This window comes from Dendrobium catenatum, unplaced genomic scaffold, assembly GCF_001605985.2.
Source record: "Dendrobium catenatum unplaced genomic scaffold, ASM160598v2 fragScaff_scaffold_1400, whole genome shotgun sequence".
NCBI classification, from domain to species: Eukaryota; Viridiplantae; Streptophyta; class Magnoliopsida; order Asparagales; family Orchidaceae; genus Dendrobium; species Dendrobium catenatum.
Window position 1 is genome coordinate 767,095 of NW_021319862.1, and position 18,359 is coordinate 785,453.

General features: G+C 33.0%; 1 protein-coding gene across 1 annotated transcript; it reads right to left on the minus strand.

Annotated features, from left to right (window-relative positions):
• Positions 1-11,295: 11,295 nt before the first annotated feature.
• LOC110092180 (GDSL esterase/lipase At1g29670) lies at positions 11,296-14,207 on the minus strand. Its single transcript, XM_020816604.2, has 4 exons — positions 13,824-14,207; positions 12,391-12,639; positions 11,638-11,893; positions 11,296-11,557 (listed from the first exon to the last, which is right to left on the minus strand). The coding sequence occupies exons 1-4, from the start codon at positions 14,205-14,207 to the stop codon at positions 11,331-11,333; spliced, it is 1,116 nt and encodes a 371-aa protein (XP_020672263.1). The 3' UTR covers positions 11,296-11,330.
• Between the last annotated feature and the right edge of the window lie 4,152 nt (positions 14,208-18,359).

Sequence of the window (18,359 nt, forward strand, 5' to 3'; positions counted from 1 at the left end):
AGCAATCATATCAATAATCAATAGCATATCAATCTAATCTATCAATTTCGGGAAAATCAGAAATCGTACGAAAATCGGGCAGAGTAACAGTAGTCTATCGAATTTACACAAAAATCCTGCAAAAAGACAAATTCTGAATTTCTCCAAATTACAACAGAATAACCACGGCATCAATGCAAGACTATCAATCTATAGAATCCAAATCAAATCAAGTCCTGATAATTTTCTATTCAATTAAAATCGCGTAGAATCAATTCCGACCGATAAAATCATCGTAGAAAATAGTCAAATCGTGTACAATATTCATATCTATAACATACTAAAAGTTGTGCGGTGAAAGTCGTGTCAATACAAAATCAGGTTAAAAGTTCGACTACAAAAAACACAAAACAGTGCACAACTCGATCAAAATACAAAATCTTTGAAAACAGAAATAGGGTTCGGAGTCCTTACAGCGAGACAAACAAATCTTCTAACAGCGTCGTCGGACGAAAAGCGCTCCGTGGCCTCCAAAACCAAGCTTCCTTCTTCTCTTCCTTCTCTTTCTCTCCAAAATGAATCCAAAATATCTAAAATCCGATATTTATTAACACTGATCGTCCTAGACGATCCAAATTTCGTCCTGGTACGATGGGTTCTCTGGACAAATTTCGTACAGACGAAATCCAAATTCGTCCCGGGCGACTTGCTCTCTGGACAGATTTCGTACAGACGGATCGTCCCGACTGCTCCAGGTTCGTACAGACGAAAATGGCAGATTTCTTCACAAATTTCTTCAGTTCGTCCAGTACTAAATCCAGTTCGTACAGACGAACTGCACTAAAAAAAATCAGCTTTTTGAAGGGTTTTACACCTAGGACATATCAAAATCACACAGCCTACCTCATACACTTTAGATAGTTTGTTAGGACAACCAACTCTAGTTTTAGGCTAGGCCGGTGTTTACTTTTCCGCTATGTGCCAAGTTTTCGGGCTTTCACTGCATGCTGGTTGCCAGCTTAGAATTGATATGTTTGTTTACTTACTTTTTTGCACTCTGTGTTGTGAGTAATTGAGCATTTTAAATTTCAAATATATCAACTGCTTGAGATCAATTATAACTGTTTGGGATTATATATAACTACTGATTATTAGGATAACCCTACAGGATCGAGTCAAGATTTTTCAATTTTGATTAATGTAAATTTGATTTGATATGAGTTGTAATAATGTTAAGTGCTTTGAGAATTGGGATTATAATCATCTAATTTGGGATCCAAAGAGGAAGGGACATCCCTTAGGGGAGAGTTCCTCTCCATTTGGGGCTCCAAATTATGATGATTTTAAAATATCTAAAAAGAAAAGATAACACGCCTTTCAAGGGGGAGTTTCTTTTCATTTGGATATCTAGAACCGACAAATCAAGATGCTCGTGAGAAGACAAAGAAATGGATACGAGAAGAATCCCAAATTTCAAAGTCACTCGAGTATTAGGATTAGAAATTCGGGTTGTTGTTAGTGGTGCCCGACCACTTTACTTTTCTGCAAATTCTAGGATGTAATATTAAAAGGCACTTGCCTATGAACTTTCAATTTGAATAATTAATTTAGTTGATTTGTTTACTTGATTGTGCAGTATAAACTATATAATTTTTTAGTCTTTTTATTTGCATGTCGTATTTGATTTAGCCTGAAATCTGATTGTAGGCTCTTAAAGACTTGTTAAAATTTTTTTACTTAAATTAAATAAATTTTTTAATATAAGATAGAAACTTTAACAATCTTAAGAAGTAAGCTCAGACTCGTCGAGGGTTTTGTATGCATCATATTATACCTTCTCTATCTTGTTAGGCACCTCCCCGCCTACGGGTTTTGGCAAACCACCTAGCCTATAAGGGTGCCGATCTGTCAAGGGTATGTTGTGCAATCTCTAGGGAAAAACTTATTTTCTAAGCCAAAAATTTTTAAACTGTTTCATTTTGATTTATGCATTTTAATCGAGTCAACTAACATGCATTGCATTAGTAATAATTTAAATTGAGTCTAAAATTTTAATTACATTTATTTAGACATTAATCCAACATAAGTCAAAAGGGGCCAATTAGGATTCGATCTAGATGTCGGCCCCGCTCTCCTCAAACTTAATCTAATCAATATCCTTGAACACTCTTTCATAAAAGATTGAATACATTTTTTTTAAAGCGCTTAGGTGGTCGGGTTACTGATTTTCAGTACTCAATTTAGATTTAAGTTCCGAGGCAGGCTTGGGCTATAAGCCCTCAACCTCCGAAAATTGAATCCTAATTTTCTAATAAAATTGATCTTTCAAACTTAAATCACTTTGAATCAAATTCAATCCCAACACTTATGATAGGCTAAGATATTTCTGAAGTAATTCAGAATCTCAAAACATCTCCTACCCTTCTTCCTTTGACTCCATAAATAAGTATTCAACCTTGAACTAATCCCACTTGAAATTTCCAACTCTTATCTCCTTTGACATCGAACTTTGAAAATCTTAAATAAACTTTCTACCGCTATTTTAATCGAGAGTATTTGTAGGAAATTTCATTTTTCTACTATATAATTAACTACAAGGGCTTATGCTCATAGGAGATTTAGTAACCCAAACCAGATTTTTAAAATCAATTTTTCAAAACCTCAATTTTCTCTTTGAGAAAATCAAACTCGACAATCATTATCATTGTTGCGTGCGAGAATATACGCGGCGGTAGAGTTTGTAAATTCGCGTCCTAGCATTGCACGAGTATTTCGCACACAAACAGAAAAGAGAAAGTGAACATCAAGGTTTTTACGTGGAAAACCCAATTGCGATGTCGTATCAATCATCATTTTCAAATGATCGATAGTGATTGATATCTTCTTTCTTTGAAAAGATATGTCAATTATTATCGTAGTTTTGATTATGAAATTAATGATTTTTTATTCAGATTAGCATAGTCAAACACTCGATTAAATTCCATTTTGACCATCCGGAGTCAAATGTGATTCTTTCCTAAGTTTGACCACGATAATCATGATAGAAATTTAAAGTTTGAAATTTGAACCAATTAGTGAATAATATTCTCGCCTTTTGAGACGATATATCATTCTTAATGTCGTTTTTAATTTCAAAACTAAAACTTAAGAAATTTAACTTTCCCAAAGAAAATTAATATTTCTCAAGACTACACAATATTTTTCAATCAAACAAAACTACATATAACTTGGTCATGAGTAATGTTCAAGTGATACATTTGATTAGATAATGTTCAAGTTTATTAACCAGTTATAATTATAATCTAAATCATTACAAAATTAATAAAAAGGTTAACACATTTTATGATTAGTGATTTGACCATTATGGGTTATAAATAACTTCTAGAGTAATGAGCATAGCCCACTCATGATTATGAAAATTCATCACAAAGGTTCTAAAACTTATGATTTAAATAAATATATTTAAAATAATAAAGTGATAGGATGACCCACCTCCCAGTCTTCAATTCTAGATTTAAGATCTTAATAGTGAAAAGGTGTTAATGAAGTAGAAGGGTAATCCACTAAAAAATCATATATCTTGAAGCTTAGGTTCCAATGATATGAACATTCCACCCAAAGGTGAAACATGTCATCATTGTCTCCAAAAGAGGCTAACCAAGTTTCTGTGAAAACCTAAAATCATTTAAGGCCATTTAGGATAGACAACTAATCAATCTATGATTAATACAAATAGTATAAGTTAGACAATTAAATCACTTATGATTAAATAAGATAACATTTGAGTGTCCAAGTATGAGATATACTAAATCATCTAGGAATACTAGAATAATAAACCTAAGCATTGTCAATAGTAAAATTATCTAAGGGGAAAATGCTATGACTTAGGTTACTTGCATACTTATGATTGTTGAAGGTTACTAGAATGAAGTATGATAGTTAGTAAATAGGTGACTTGGCGAAGGGTTGACTAAGTAAAGTCAAACAATAATCGACTTGTCAAGATGATCAACAAAATTAAAATTGTTGAAAGGGAAAATGGGCAACTTCTTAAAGAGATGACTATGTAAAGTCGACACCATATAAAAATTCCAAGGAGACACTTGTGATCACTCAGTCAACTAAGTATGGTTATGAGCTAGCTATATGTCTAAGGATTGATCTTGGTCTAATTAGGCCCTCTTATTAGTCATCAAAGTTGATCATCATAGTCTATGTAAAATCACATTTAGGTTTATCATCCTTTGACTAATTAAAGTCTAGGAGTAACTCTAGTCTAGGGCATTTGATAGACTAAATTGATCAGGCTAGGAATGGGTCATGTATGATCTATCATTCTAACCTAAGGTTGAGAGATCAAGTCTAGAAATCTTAGGGTCACCATGGTCTAGCAAAAATTGAGGTCCATTAATGAATCCTTGCTAGTTATGATGTGATTACAAAACATGCATGCGCTAACCATCCTAAAATTTAAGAAGAATAAAATTATTGTGACATGATAAAAAAAATGGTACTGCTAAGGAATTCTAAGAGCTAGATAATCAATAAAAGAATAACAATATAAAGATCAAGTATGCCAAGTCAATAGAGAGAAATTTTTATACTAATAGTTCCAAAGTGCTGAAATCATAGTAGTGAGGAGGAGAACAAGAAGGCTATAGTATATAATGGTCATTACATAATAAAATTAGGGATGGTAAGAAATATTCAAGTAAATAATAAAGGAGACAACATTACTAAGGGTAATTGTAGAGAACACCATGTAAAAGAGAAATGAAGACATCAAGGGATACTTGAGTCAATGATAAAGGAAGGTGACTTAATAAAAGATTTTTAGGTAGAACTTAAGATAATCAATGAAATAGAGATGAAGACATCATGGGACACTCAATTTAAAACTAAACAATTTTTTTTATTGAGAAGAATGTCATGTAATTTGCCGCCAGTTTTTTAATTGTGCCGTTGGAAACCCAGACGGTTTTGACCGCTGTATGACTGCTAGTAATTACTAGTGGTTTGCCGGCTGCACTTGCATCAAAATCTTCCGGCGGTTTACTTGTAGTTTTGGGTCAATTTATTTCCGACTATCTTAGTCGCTGGAAAACCGTCGGAAAATATTACCGCTAGTTTCCATTCTCTTTGCGGTTTATTCCGAGGGTTTTTAAACTGTCAGTAAAGTTCAAAACTGCTAGAAAATTGAGGTTAAACGCTGGAAATCACCGCCGGTAATTGACGACTTTCCTGTAGTGATGGATCAACATCTTGGGATTCCTACCTAATCTTAGGATCCAAATGACCAGCCTTGATGCATTGGGTTGTGAGCAAAAGGATGATATTATGTTTTGGGTGTATATGATTGCAAGCCTCAATTTGCATGCAAGTGGTAGATGCCTATAAAAAAATTCTCTCCATTCCACTTAACAAGGAAATAATGGATGTTTCTAAAATATATCCTCTCAGCTAAGATTTTATGAGATATGAACGCAAAAGATATACCTTTTTTGGAGTGGATGAACAAGATGATCTTTCCATTTGATTCTCTCAAGTGATAGCAACCACATGATTTCAACAGTGATGAGCAATGTTAGTTAGAATTAGGCTTAGCCTTCTTCATTGAGCATGATTTTACTCGTGACCTGAGAAGATTTGGCAAACATGCCTTCATTATGTGCAACATTTTTATAGCTTTTGCATTTGTAGTGAATTATATTATTGTTAATCTTGTGGACATTAGCTCATGTCAAGCCACATAAATTTAAATGTTCTTCACTTGCATAATCTCTTCTATATTTAGTCGTAATAAAAGCCAAACCACAAAATTGTCAATTGATTGTCCTATTCGAAGGGCCTATTATCCTCAGAATATTTGCAATTACGATTTATTTAATCAAATTTTACGTTGATAAGTATGTCTCGTCAAAAATAAACATTTTTATGTTGATAAATTAAGCAAAATAATTGTAATCCAATTCCTTAACTATATGATATTTTATTGAATTTGTACTAGAAAAAACTAGTAGGTCTTTTTTATATATATATAAAAAAAGCCTTATGAGTGAGATTGAATATGATTAATTAACTTCCTAATAATAACCACATCAATTTATTATTTAGATTAATAACATTGTGACTTAAATGCAAAGCCTTATGTTCTTCGATTTAAAAAAGTTTTTTTTTCTTATCTTCTATATTTGAATTTTATACTATCTCATACATCAACAAAAAATGAAATAAACATAATAATAATAATCATCATCATCATCATCATCATGTGACATGTGACAGATAAGATTAAAAAGAGTTAGCTTAGATGGTTTGGTCATATAAAACATCGTTCTTCTGATGACTTGATTTGCATAGTAGATGCATTAGATTTGACCAATGTTAATAAAGGTAGATATATACCTAAAAAAACTTTGTTAGAAAGTATTAGAAATTACATTTCTTTATTAGATTAATTGAATGAGAATTTGACTCTTAACAGCACACAATTGAGAAAAAGGATTCATATTGCCGACCTCACGTACTGGGATAAAAACTTGATGATGATGATGATGATGATGATGATAGATATATCATCATCATCATCATCATAATTAAATAAAAAAGTAGGAAAATCACAATGATTATAATTAATTTGTCATAAATAACCACACAAATTGAGTGTATTACTTAAATAACATCTACAGAGATTACTTAAAAAATTAGAATATTATATCAACTAGAAAATAGTAGATAATATCATATTTATCCCTTAAGCAAGCCAAAAATATTTATATCCCCAAATACTCCAAAGAACTACTCTTTTAGTCTTTTTGGATTTAGACTTCCAGTCTTTATCCAATCTTACCTAAAACTTTGACTATTATCAGCAAAAATATATAAAAAAATGTTCATATGGCCAATGATGATGAGCTACAACCTCCTACCTACAGAACTCCTTTTTTCAGTTCTTTCAATCAATAATAATATCCAATGAGATATTGTGATCTTTCTTCATAAGATTCACGTAAAGCTTTGATGTTTCAGCATGTTTGTCTTTTCTAACTATTATAATACTCATTACTTATTTAAATACAACAAGTTACCATCACGGAATCTCTTGCTGCAAAATAGAAGATAATACAAGAACAATCACATTAAATCTTTATTGCACTATTTTGAGTCAACTACATTAATTTTTTTTCTCTGTTACGCCCCTATCAAGAGTCAAATTCTCATTTAAATCGAATAAGAAAAGTTCTATCTAATACTTTCCAATCAAGTCTTTTTAGGTCTACCTCTATTTTTTTAACATAGGTCGTATCTAATACATCCATACACTCTTTTAATATGGTCATCAAAAAGCTGAAGTTTTGTCCGATCAAACTATCTAAGGCGACTCTCTATAATCTTATTTATCACTGGAGCAACTCCAACATCCTTTTTAGTATGAAAATTTTACCGTTTTTTATGTTCTGATGATTTAAAAACTATAATAACCTAAATCTATTGATCAGGAAATCTTTCCAAATCTAGAGTAGCATTGATTTGGAAGGCTTTGGTGGGTCAATATGTAATTGATTAGGGAGTTGATTATTTCTCTAATTAAGTTGATTTGATTGTAGATTTGATTGATACATTAATAAGGGGATCTGATTATTGCATAAATTGAGAGATTTAATTAATAAGATTGAGAGATCTAATTGGCATAAATAGATTTTTCCATATTATAACATTAATTAAAGTTCTCTTTTGTAGCTTTGTTTCAAATCTTTAAATAGGACTTGAGAGTTATTGTATTGTATGCATAAGAGAGAGCTAAAGAGTTTATTGTAATCCCTATTTTCTTCATTATGATAAAACTATCATCCTCTCTCCGTGGATGTAGGCATCTTCGCTAAACCATGTAAATCGTCATGTTCTTTGTTTGTGTTGTGTGATTTCTGTTATTTTTGTTGTCTATTGCACAACAATTGATATCAGAGCCAAGCTTTGACAATTTATAGCGATGGCTTGAATAATGAGAGATCAATTAATTCTTTTTGTTCTTGTTATTCATCTAGGCAAAGCAAGAGAGCCAGATTGGTATAATTCCGACTACGTGAGATGACTGCAATTTGGTGGAGGCTATGAGATCCGATGGATTCATGGATACATCCACCTTGATGGTGGAAAAGGCGGTGATCCATTAGGTGATTACACATCCCGTTAAAATTAATGTGATAAAATTTGATGGTAAATGGAACTATGACATGTGATAATGCGAGGTGATGGATGCGATGTATTCTTTGCATCTGAATGATATTTTGAAAGCTATAAGTTGTTCATCCTTTGGAGTTATTTTGATTTGATTATAATCAAATGATCTATTATAAAGACAAATATGCTGTGGAATGAGATAATGTCAACCATCAACTTAAAAATCATGAGTGAGAATTTTTCCTTTAGACATGTCTTTTTAAGGTCACAAATTTACTTACAAACACGAATTTGATCATTCTTCTTTTATGCAGGGATAACCCCAGTTAATCCATCTTGTACAATATCCTTTTCATGGTGATTTCCCTCAATCGACCATAACCTAACGGTTGATAAACTTATCTTTGATCTATCAAATTGTAAGGTTGAACTCAAACTCTATAGTTCATTTGGATGATCTGACTCCTTATTTATCTAACTTACACCTCCTGCTATATTGGAACTATGGCTCAGCCACCGCCTTGGACTTCCGCTTTGCGCTCTGCTTCGATTCGACCATCTTGCCGGACCACCCGCAGCTCACCAAGCTCAGCTCAGTCTGGCCTCAAAAGTCGAGAGCTTTGCAACAGTATTGTCTGCCTCTCACTCGTCGAGAAGCCTTACCAAACTCATCTCAGCTCGTCGAGCTTACCTTGTCAAGAACTCACCTTGCTGAAATCGTCGAACTCACCTAGACTAGAGTACATACAGCTTGTCACTGGCCTTCAATCAAAGTCTAGCCAAACTGATTGAATTCTTCCCACTTATTCATAATTCTGCCAACAAAAGCTTCTCTTTTAGTGCGATCTTAAGCCATGAACTAATCATGTAGGGTGTCAATTTTTGACATGACCCGAAATTCGATCCGGACATGACCCGAAAAAATTCGGATTCAGATTGACCCGGTTAGCAAGTGGGTCGGGTTTGGGTTTGGAGATTTTTGACCCATTTCAAAAAAACTGGTCGGATTTGGGTTGACCTGGAAGCCTGAAATCAACCCGATAATGACTCGAAAGTCGGAGTCCATTCCGGATTTCCGCTCGCACTCGGCGACCGTCTTCACTCTCGGACTCCGACTACTACCACTACGCAGCCAACTTTAAATAGGAACTGGAAGTAGCGATGGGAGCTCAACTCGCGCTTCTTCAACCAAATTTCCAAAATCCAGGTCAGGTCGTGTCACCCGCATGGGTCAGATCTGGGTTGAAATATCCGACCCGTTTAAAAAAAGGGTCGGGGGTTGACCCGTATAGATCCGGGTCAACTCTGAATCAACCCGAACCCAATCCGTCAACCCGAATTGACACCCCTACAATCATGAAAGTTTCTTATCATATAGATCACTAATAAGGCACAAACCGAATAGGGAAAAAAATTATATCTCCACTATGCCCAATCAGTTATGTTCATAAGTGAAAATTGGAATATATAAAAATTTTTCTCACAGATGCAACCATTCTTCTCCAAAAAGAAGCTTCTAAATTCAGACATGGTGATATAAAAAAATAATATAAAATTTTTGAAGCCACCTACCTACCTCCACACTTTCATTATTCAATCAAAAGCAAATGAAAATGCTAAAAAAGGTGCGCAGGCAACTCCAAACCAACCTACCACCAACCACATCCGACATCAACATCGTATCAACTGCTAAAAATGGTATGGTCAAAAATATCTTCAATTCAAATATTACTAAAAACAAATCATGCAACACTAATCAATTGTTAGTGCTTTGTTAGTGATTTGTAGAGATGGTTAACCAACTAGCTAACCGCCAATCCCCATTCATATCAGGGCTCGCCCAAACACACTTGCGTTTGTCTACTCAGCATAACTGGACATGTCGAAGCCTTCTGACCTCGCTCTCCTTTAGTTAATCAAGAGGTTACACATGTCTAACACAGTGCATAGCATATATGGGTATTCTGTGAAGCCTTATAATTTTTTTGATTGGGTTATATTATGATACTTTAATGTCTACAAAATACTTATAAACACAAAGGTACACATACTTATGAAACCTAAAATAGGAGATTAAAAATAAGAACCATTGGCAACCTTTGTAACATTTTTCAGAACCAAGAGCAATTGAATATTTTACAGGAATAATCACACATGAAAAGCTTTCAATTTTTTTTTAGAATCAACTTTCCAATATTGCCACTTACATGGACTATAAAGTAGGTCATGAATCTGGAATCTATATATGACTTAGGAGATTATATGACAGTTCGATTGTATTCGCCTACTCTTAGATTATACTCCCTTACATGAAAATCTCATAACCAAAATTGTTGATGGATCTCTATCTCTCATTGTTAGCTTGGGAACCGGCCATTAGAATCAATTCTAGCTCCTATATTCTATTTTGCATGTTCTAAATCTTCTTTATTGAAATTTCATAAAAGTTTGCAAAATATCTAAAGATTGCAATTGAATCAAACCTAAATATTATGAATTTTAGGCCCAAAGATTCGAAGGCTATACTGCTTTTATGAGAAATGCAAAGAGATTAAACATTCCCTTACAATCAACTTGGAATCTCTCCTCTTATCAAGAAAAAGATCAAACAATTTATGATATTATAGGTTGAGCAATTTAATCTTTTTAATCTAAAAAAATATTTTTCCTTCTTTACTTTAATAATAAGATAATTTTTTAATGTGAATATGATCATCAACTTAGCCAAACATGAAAGAGTCATCTTTAAGTCTAAGTCATATAAAGTTATCAAGCCTTTTTCATTTGTGCATAGTGATATTTAATTCGGGGCCCTCCAAATCTCAAAATATTTACTTCTATTATCATTTAATTACTTTTAGTAAGGATCATACCGATGTTTATTGACTATATTTATTAAAAGATAAATCAGATGTTGAATAGATATTTCAAAACTTCCCCAATATGATTAAACCACAATAATTACCATGATGTCAATATAAGAACATTACATGATGGTACATCACTAGCTTGATGTGATCATCAATATAAGAAACATTACATGACACATTTAACTCAACATGCCAATCCTAATACCACACATTATATTCACAATCCCTTTCTAATTAGACATATTTCAAACTAGTTAGCCACACCTACCTAACAACCAAAACAAACCAAACTATGCCAAACTACATATAAACTAATTTTTTCACATTGGTGGGATAGGCTTCTTCCAAAAGACTAGAACTATAAGCCTTTTGTGCTATCCTCAAATTCACAGCATCGGTAGGGTGAAGGCCATCAAAGAATACATGGCTTGTTCGATTACTGCATGTTGTTCCTCCTCTCTTGCACAGTATACCCTCTCCTTTATCTGCTGAGAGCTCACAGCAACCTCGACTTGCATCAGAAAATCCTACAAAAAAATGATTTAAGGCTTTCTTTGCTAATCTTTGGTTATTGCGTTTTGATGTAAAATGTTAAATCCATTAATACCATGAGCGTGAGGATTGTCTATGATGGATCTTATAATATTATAGGAGTTGACGAAGATAAGATTGGAGCCAGGCATTTTGTGCTTCAAGCTGAGAGCTTTTGATTTAAGAAGCTTGTTGAATAGAAGAGCTGCTTCATTCAGGGCCTCGATGCAGCTTCCATTGCTTATTTGTAGGTTTGCTCTTGCAACTGGTATGCAACCAATTGGTTGGATAGAGAAGAGAACAAATTTTCTAGCTCCATGTCTGTAGAGTTTCTGCAATAACAAAGTTGTTAGATGCATAAAATATGTTAGCAATCAAGTTTGGCAATGCCATTATGATCTTTAGTTTGGTTATTGTTAAATCAGTCTTTAGATGTGAATTCAAAAAATATGGTAGTAGATTATTCCATTTTTTTTTTGTAAAATAAGAATTGTTTGGAAGGTGAAGTGACATTCCTTCTTTCCCTTAAACTTTTGGTTGAATTCTGATTCTTAGGCTTTCTTACTGCTTCCTAAAGTACAAAAAGTTCAAGGGAAGCAGTAAGAAAGCCGTCCCAAACGAAGCCTAAATTTACATCCAAATGTTCTTTTTAAAAGGTAACTTGGCTGGTACAAGCCACCAAAAAGAAACTCTGTATTCTTCTCTTTGGGCAAGATCATGTACATGCTAGAGTGAATAACTATATTTTCCTTTCAATGGACAAAGAGTTGATCAGAAACTGATGTAATGCATGCAAGTTATAGAATTGATGCATAGATAGGGCAAATACCTTGAGCTGTCGTGTCAATTTCGACACGAGAACCTCTGTAAACTGTGAGAGTGAAGGTTTTTGCTTCTTAGCGGGTGCAAAATAGTTCAGCAAGTAATCATTTCCACCTGTTCCAACAACAAACAAGTAGTCTGATAGGTATTCATTAGAAAATCTGCCTTTGCATCTTCCTCTGGTCTGAGCCTCAAAATCTGGTAGAGTTCTATTTTTAAAGTTCCTTATTTGCTGGCTTAAACTGACCACTTCACCCTGCAATCAAAAGAAACCTCTTTACATTCTATTTAATACATACAAGTTCACATACTACCTCTCCCTGTAGTCAAGAGAAAATTTGACAGAGATGATACTATAGACGCTCCTAAATTTGCAGAAGTACTCCAAAGAAGTAGAGGTAGAGGCAAAAAGAATATCTACTTCAGATCTCCTACTCAAAAAATTTAGAGCTTTTGAATGCTACAATTTTGAGAACTTCAATGGTGAATATTTAGATTTTGAAGCTTTTTAGAGCTAAAAAATAACCATTTTCCAGTAATAGTAATTTCAGCTGCTGCCAAAAAAAAAAAATTATTTACAGTTTTGAGCTTGTGATTATATATGAGCCATGATAATGCGACTAAATTTTTTATCATATTTTTTTTATAAAATTGCAGCTAAAATTTCTGTGAGGCTAGCAACAATCAAATTTATGAAATAAAAAGGTAATAACATTGAAAATTTTGCTAAAAAATAGTATTTATTTAGACTTTAAATAATATATTCATATGTAACTTTGTTTTTTTAAAGAACGAGGAGGATCCTTCACTGCTAAGGCCTTCTCCAACCCAACTCCAAACGAATGAATGGCATCGCTCGCGAGCTACAGCCAAACAACAAAACTTCATCTGGTTGCGGGTAAACAGTGTGACTTCAATATTGTCATTGCACTGTTCACCTGTGTTATTTTTCTGTCTCTACTGGATTTGCCGAATAAACGCACGAAAGAGGAGAAAGATGATTATCTTCTGCAAAGGGCGCAAAATGGAGTTCGATTGGAGATGAATCACACAATTTTTTAGTTTCACTGCATTTTGGAGTTAAAAATAAGATTTTGGTTGCAGATGCCCTGAGCCCACAACTAATCTTGCAGCATTTGCGGTCACTGTAAAAAAAGCTAGATGTATATTGCAGGCATTGTTTGACAGAGCAGAGCTTATATATGAATTTACATTTTTTCAAACATAAATTTATAAAATTTACTACATGATCAGCTGCAAATTTTATATAAGCAAATAGTGAATTTTTTTATAAATTTTTTCATCTAAACAACCCCACCATTTTTATATTTTTTCCACCTTTCTTCCTATACAACAAAACGTATAAAAAACAGAAGCAAACAAAACATTAGAATTGAACAGTTTAATTAATGCAGAGATCAAATAAGCCAAAGAACTTACTGCCAATTCTCCGGTTTCATCAAGTATTCCCGACCCCCCTGATGCATAGTTGACTCCATTAACAATCCTTCTCCCACGGGTCTTCGGGTCAGCAAAAGGTGGAATATAGCAGGGAAGACTGAGAAGCTCACCAAGCACATCAATGGCGTTTCTTCCATTGGAGAATCTACCCGAAGGACCAAGAGGGAAATCTATGCCATAAGGAGAGTAATCTGCCTTCGCGCTTGAGTTCTTCAAGAAGTTGTTGTTGCCATTATCGACTAAAGAGCTGCCAAACACGAACATCCCTTTTATTTCTTGACTTTTGGCTTCTGTTTGTACAGAGTTGGTGGGAGAGAAGATGAGGAAGAATACAAGCTTGAAGGTGAGGGCTTTAAGCTCCATTGGAGAAGAACTAGGAGGAAAGTGTTGGGATATGTTGAGAACATAGACTGATTGTTGTCATGTATTTGTAGATGAGAAGAGGAAGGAGGAAGCTTAATTACTATGGCTTATGTAATAAGAGCATTAGATGAGCTATAAGCACGTAGCACGTAGGAACACGTTAAGTTTTATACTATATTTGTTTATAGTAATAAATTGTTGCATGCTGGGGAGTGGTCTTTAATAGGTCTACCTTCTAATAAAACAAAAAAAAATATTAAGAAAAAAAAATTAATTCTGTATTGACTTAATAGGCTGCAAAGATTTTGGCTGATCAATGAATATGTGATTTAACTTCGTTTAAGAAAAATAAATGATTTTATTGTTATATTTAGACTTCATTTCTAATTCTTAAAGTAACTTTTTAGTAGAAAAAAATAATTTTTTTTGCTAAAAAATTACTTTAAGAAGCACTAAGAAAACAATCCCAAACGAGCCTTAGACTTCGTTTGAAACAGCTTTTTTATTGCATCCTTAAACAAAGTTTTAGTATAAAAATTTTACTAAGTCTTAGGTTTTGTTTAAGACGGCTTTTTTAATGCTTCTTAAAGTTACTTTATAGTATAAAATTTTTAAATTTTTTTTGAAAAAATTATTTTAAGAAGTAGGAAGAAAGACGCCCCAAACAAAGGTTTTCTGTCGGTTTGAAATGATGGATGGTTAAGCAATAAAAGTAGTGTTGTTGGGGATTTGAATGCAGTGGTCAAATCTATGTTGATGCTTGAAGATTAGTGTCAATAAGATAATCGATGGTGGTCAGAAACTGTAGTTACACTGATGAAGTTGATGTATCAATTGTTGCGGGTATTTTGGTTGCATGGGATTATGGATTTCTTGCACAAATTAAGGTATTTCTCAAAGCAACCCATTTCATTAAAAAAATGGGATATTTAATTCAACTTATTGTATTTATAGGTGAAATGCCTAGTAGTAATTAGAGAGATTTACATTCTTAGCACTCAAAATTATTCAATTTATATATTTTACATCTAAATTTTACAATTTATTATTTAAATATATATAGAGCAACAAAAATATCAAAATAAACTTAAAAATAACACCTTCCATATTAAAAGGGTTAAACTTCGTATGACGCGGTTTTCTTTTTGCTTCTTAAAACAACTTTCTATCTTAAAAACTAAAAGTTTTATAGTAGAAAGCTGCTTTAAGAGGCAATAAGAAAGTCATTCCAAACGAAACCTTAGTCACTCGAGGAGCTACAATACCTAGAGGCTGGGAGCACCATTATCTCCTACTTATGAGATACGACTCGCTTGCTCATAAACTTCGAACTGGCCCATCAATCACGTTCCCCACGTTCGTAAAAGCTCCTTTCTACTATGTCGATGTGCTTGCATTCGACCTTGCTCCAATAATATTAAATAATATCATTAACAGATTGCTAGATTATATAAATAACAAAACTCATAAGTGAAATGTATAAATCACATAATTTTACATAATATGTATGTAAATATTCCTTCTCATTAACATAATATTTAATTTTTGAGCGAAATATTGAAGAGTGTAGGAGAAGTCGGTCATATTTTTTTATCTAAACTCAGAGAACAATAAACGAACAAAATCTGAAAATCCTATTCAAAATAAAGAGTAATTATTCTGTGCGGATGCCGAACTCCGTCTATAGTCCAATAAAAATGCATCACATCACTCGGCATTATCGGTACTGTAGCTTAGTACTGCTCGGTATTGAATGATGTGACGCATTTTTATTGGACTCGAAAGTCCGGTCTCCGAGCATAATAATTTTTCCAAATTAAATGCGTTTAATCACCACTTAAATCTGGATGATTTCCTTCGACAGAGAGAGATCGAAGTACTTACGTCCGCATCTTCTGGTCCATATAATCATTTATTTTTCTTTTTAAATTTTTCGACGTGCAGCTGAAGGCATTAATGGATGGTAGATAGAATAATTTATGAATCCAAGTTAAATTCGGTGGTTGAGTTACTGCATTAAACGCCAGTTATTATGATTCAAACGATGAAGCTGCGTACTGAGAACTGACAAATTCAGAAGAACTATGGGAAGTACTAAGAGGCAGCAGTGGTTATATACCTAAGATGAATATATGTAGAGAGAGAAAGAATAACAAGGATGATTGGGAGAAAAATACAAAAAGAATACATATTATTAAGTGTGGAGTTTGAATCTATGGTATTGTTCAGTTTTATTATTGTGAATATATAGTAGAAGCATAATTATTGTTCATCAATTTACTTTTATTATTTACCATTATACTTTTATTATTCACAGTCACAAAATCGAACGATCGTTCTATATATTTAGACTCCACACCTAATAATCTGTGTTTGGACTCCACACTTTAGTGGGGTTGTTCAGTTCATCAAATCTGGCTTTTTTTGGGGGGCAGTTTAGGGATTGAACGGGAGCCGATGGGAGACATTTTCTACGCTCAACCACTGAGCTGCCCTGCACGTCCCAGAGCTTATGTTTCATTTAGGATGATTTTTTATTAATATTAAAACAGTTTTTTAATATAAAATCTATTTATTTAAATTAAAATTTATTTTAAAAATAATAATAAAAAAAATTTATCCCAAAGAAAATCTTAGATAGAAGAGGAAGAGTAAAATAATGAGCAAATAGTTGTAAAGCTATCAACGTTTCTTCCAAACGTCCCACCATTCCTCTACGCCAAATGTGGTGTAGAAGCAGTAAATGAAAAGAAAAGTCTTTTGCAGCAGGATTTTGATGGGCCATCTGGTTAATATGATCCAACATTTGAGGCAAGTTAGGTTCGAGCAAGAAGCTACTTTTTTTGTTATTTTGAGGACTTTTGAGTCTATGTAAATTTTGAATTTAAGACTTTTGGTTGGAGAAATTATTTTGTGTTGACTCTGGTGGCGTCCGGAGACCAACCAGAACAGCCAGGTCATCCGATATCGAGCAAAAAAGTGACGTGGCGTGTTCTGGTTGGTGTCCGGACGCCACCCGGTGTCCGCACATAATAATTTTTTTATTTTTCTTTTGATTGATAGTGCTCCCAATCAACAGATCAAGATGAACTGTGTGACAAAACAATAGCAATTTTATCTTACCTCAAAGCGGGAGATACAGCTTGCTTCAGTTAAAATATACTCTGGATCATTTTAATTGTGTAGTAAAAATGCATATATACATGACGTAAAATATATTGATAGGAATTTGTGATGAGATATTTGGTTGGGAAAATAAAATATTTGATAGCTATTGCATATGTTTGATTGTTTTGTTAGAGAGAGAGAGAGAGAAGTGAAAGAGATGGTGCAGGATAATGATATTCACTTGTTTATTTTAAGATATGAATCCTAATGTATATTTAATTTTAAAAGTTTCGAATTAAATTTAGAATTATTTGAACTCTAAATTCAATAAACCTATAGTTGAACATGATAGAAAATTTGATGTGGTAGGATTTGTTTGGGATGGTTACTATATTTTATAAAGATAGTTGTGGAGTTATTGTAAGGAAAAGTAAAATTTTTAGAAATTTTTGTAAATATTATAAACATGATGTTTTAAAAAGAAAACATCAAACATCTGATTTCTTAAAGCTACCACACATTAACAGTTCTAGTTATAAAAAACAACTTTTTACTATAGAATCAAGTGATCTTAGATTCATTGGATTCATCTCCTCCAGTCACTCGTTTTGACAGTAAGTATGTAAAATTTGTAGATCGTTTAATTCTCTGATTAATATCTTAAAATTTTTAAATATTTTTGAAGTGTTTGATTTAGGCTCATTTGGACTTAGATTGATATATCAACTTTGATACCATTGGGTTTATTCTTGTAATAATGCTTAATTTGACTATAAATTTGTTGAAGTTGATCTTTGAATGATTTTGAATTTGAGATTTAAAGTTTTCAAATATTGCATCAAGATTTGGATAATCAAGATGAACCAATAGTGGTTTAATCCGAGTTTGAATATTGAGCCCAAATCAATCTTTTGAATCATAATTGAAAATTTCAAGACATTCATTTGATAAGCAAATGATTTTCAAATCTTGCATACTCAATCAAATCAAACATTTCAACAACATAAATCAAATTAATTCAAGATCATTTAATTATAATATCAT

What these genes read in the sequence shown, in the direction of transcription:
- LOC110092180 (XM_020816604.2), bottom strand. Translation starts at nt 14,207, where the DNA reads ATGGAGCTTAAAGCCCTCACCTTCAAGCTTGTATTCTTCCTCATCTTC. An exon ending in AATTGACACGACAGCTCAAG is followed by an intron (nt 11,894 to 12,390) that starts GTATTTGCCCTA and finishes TTGTTATTGCAG; the next exon opens with AAACTCTACAGACATGGAGC. An exon ending in AGACAATCCTCACGCTCATG is followed by an intron (nt 11,558 to 11,637) that starts GTATTAATGGAT and finishes ATTTTTTTGTAG; the next exon opens with GATTTTCTGATGCAAGTCGA.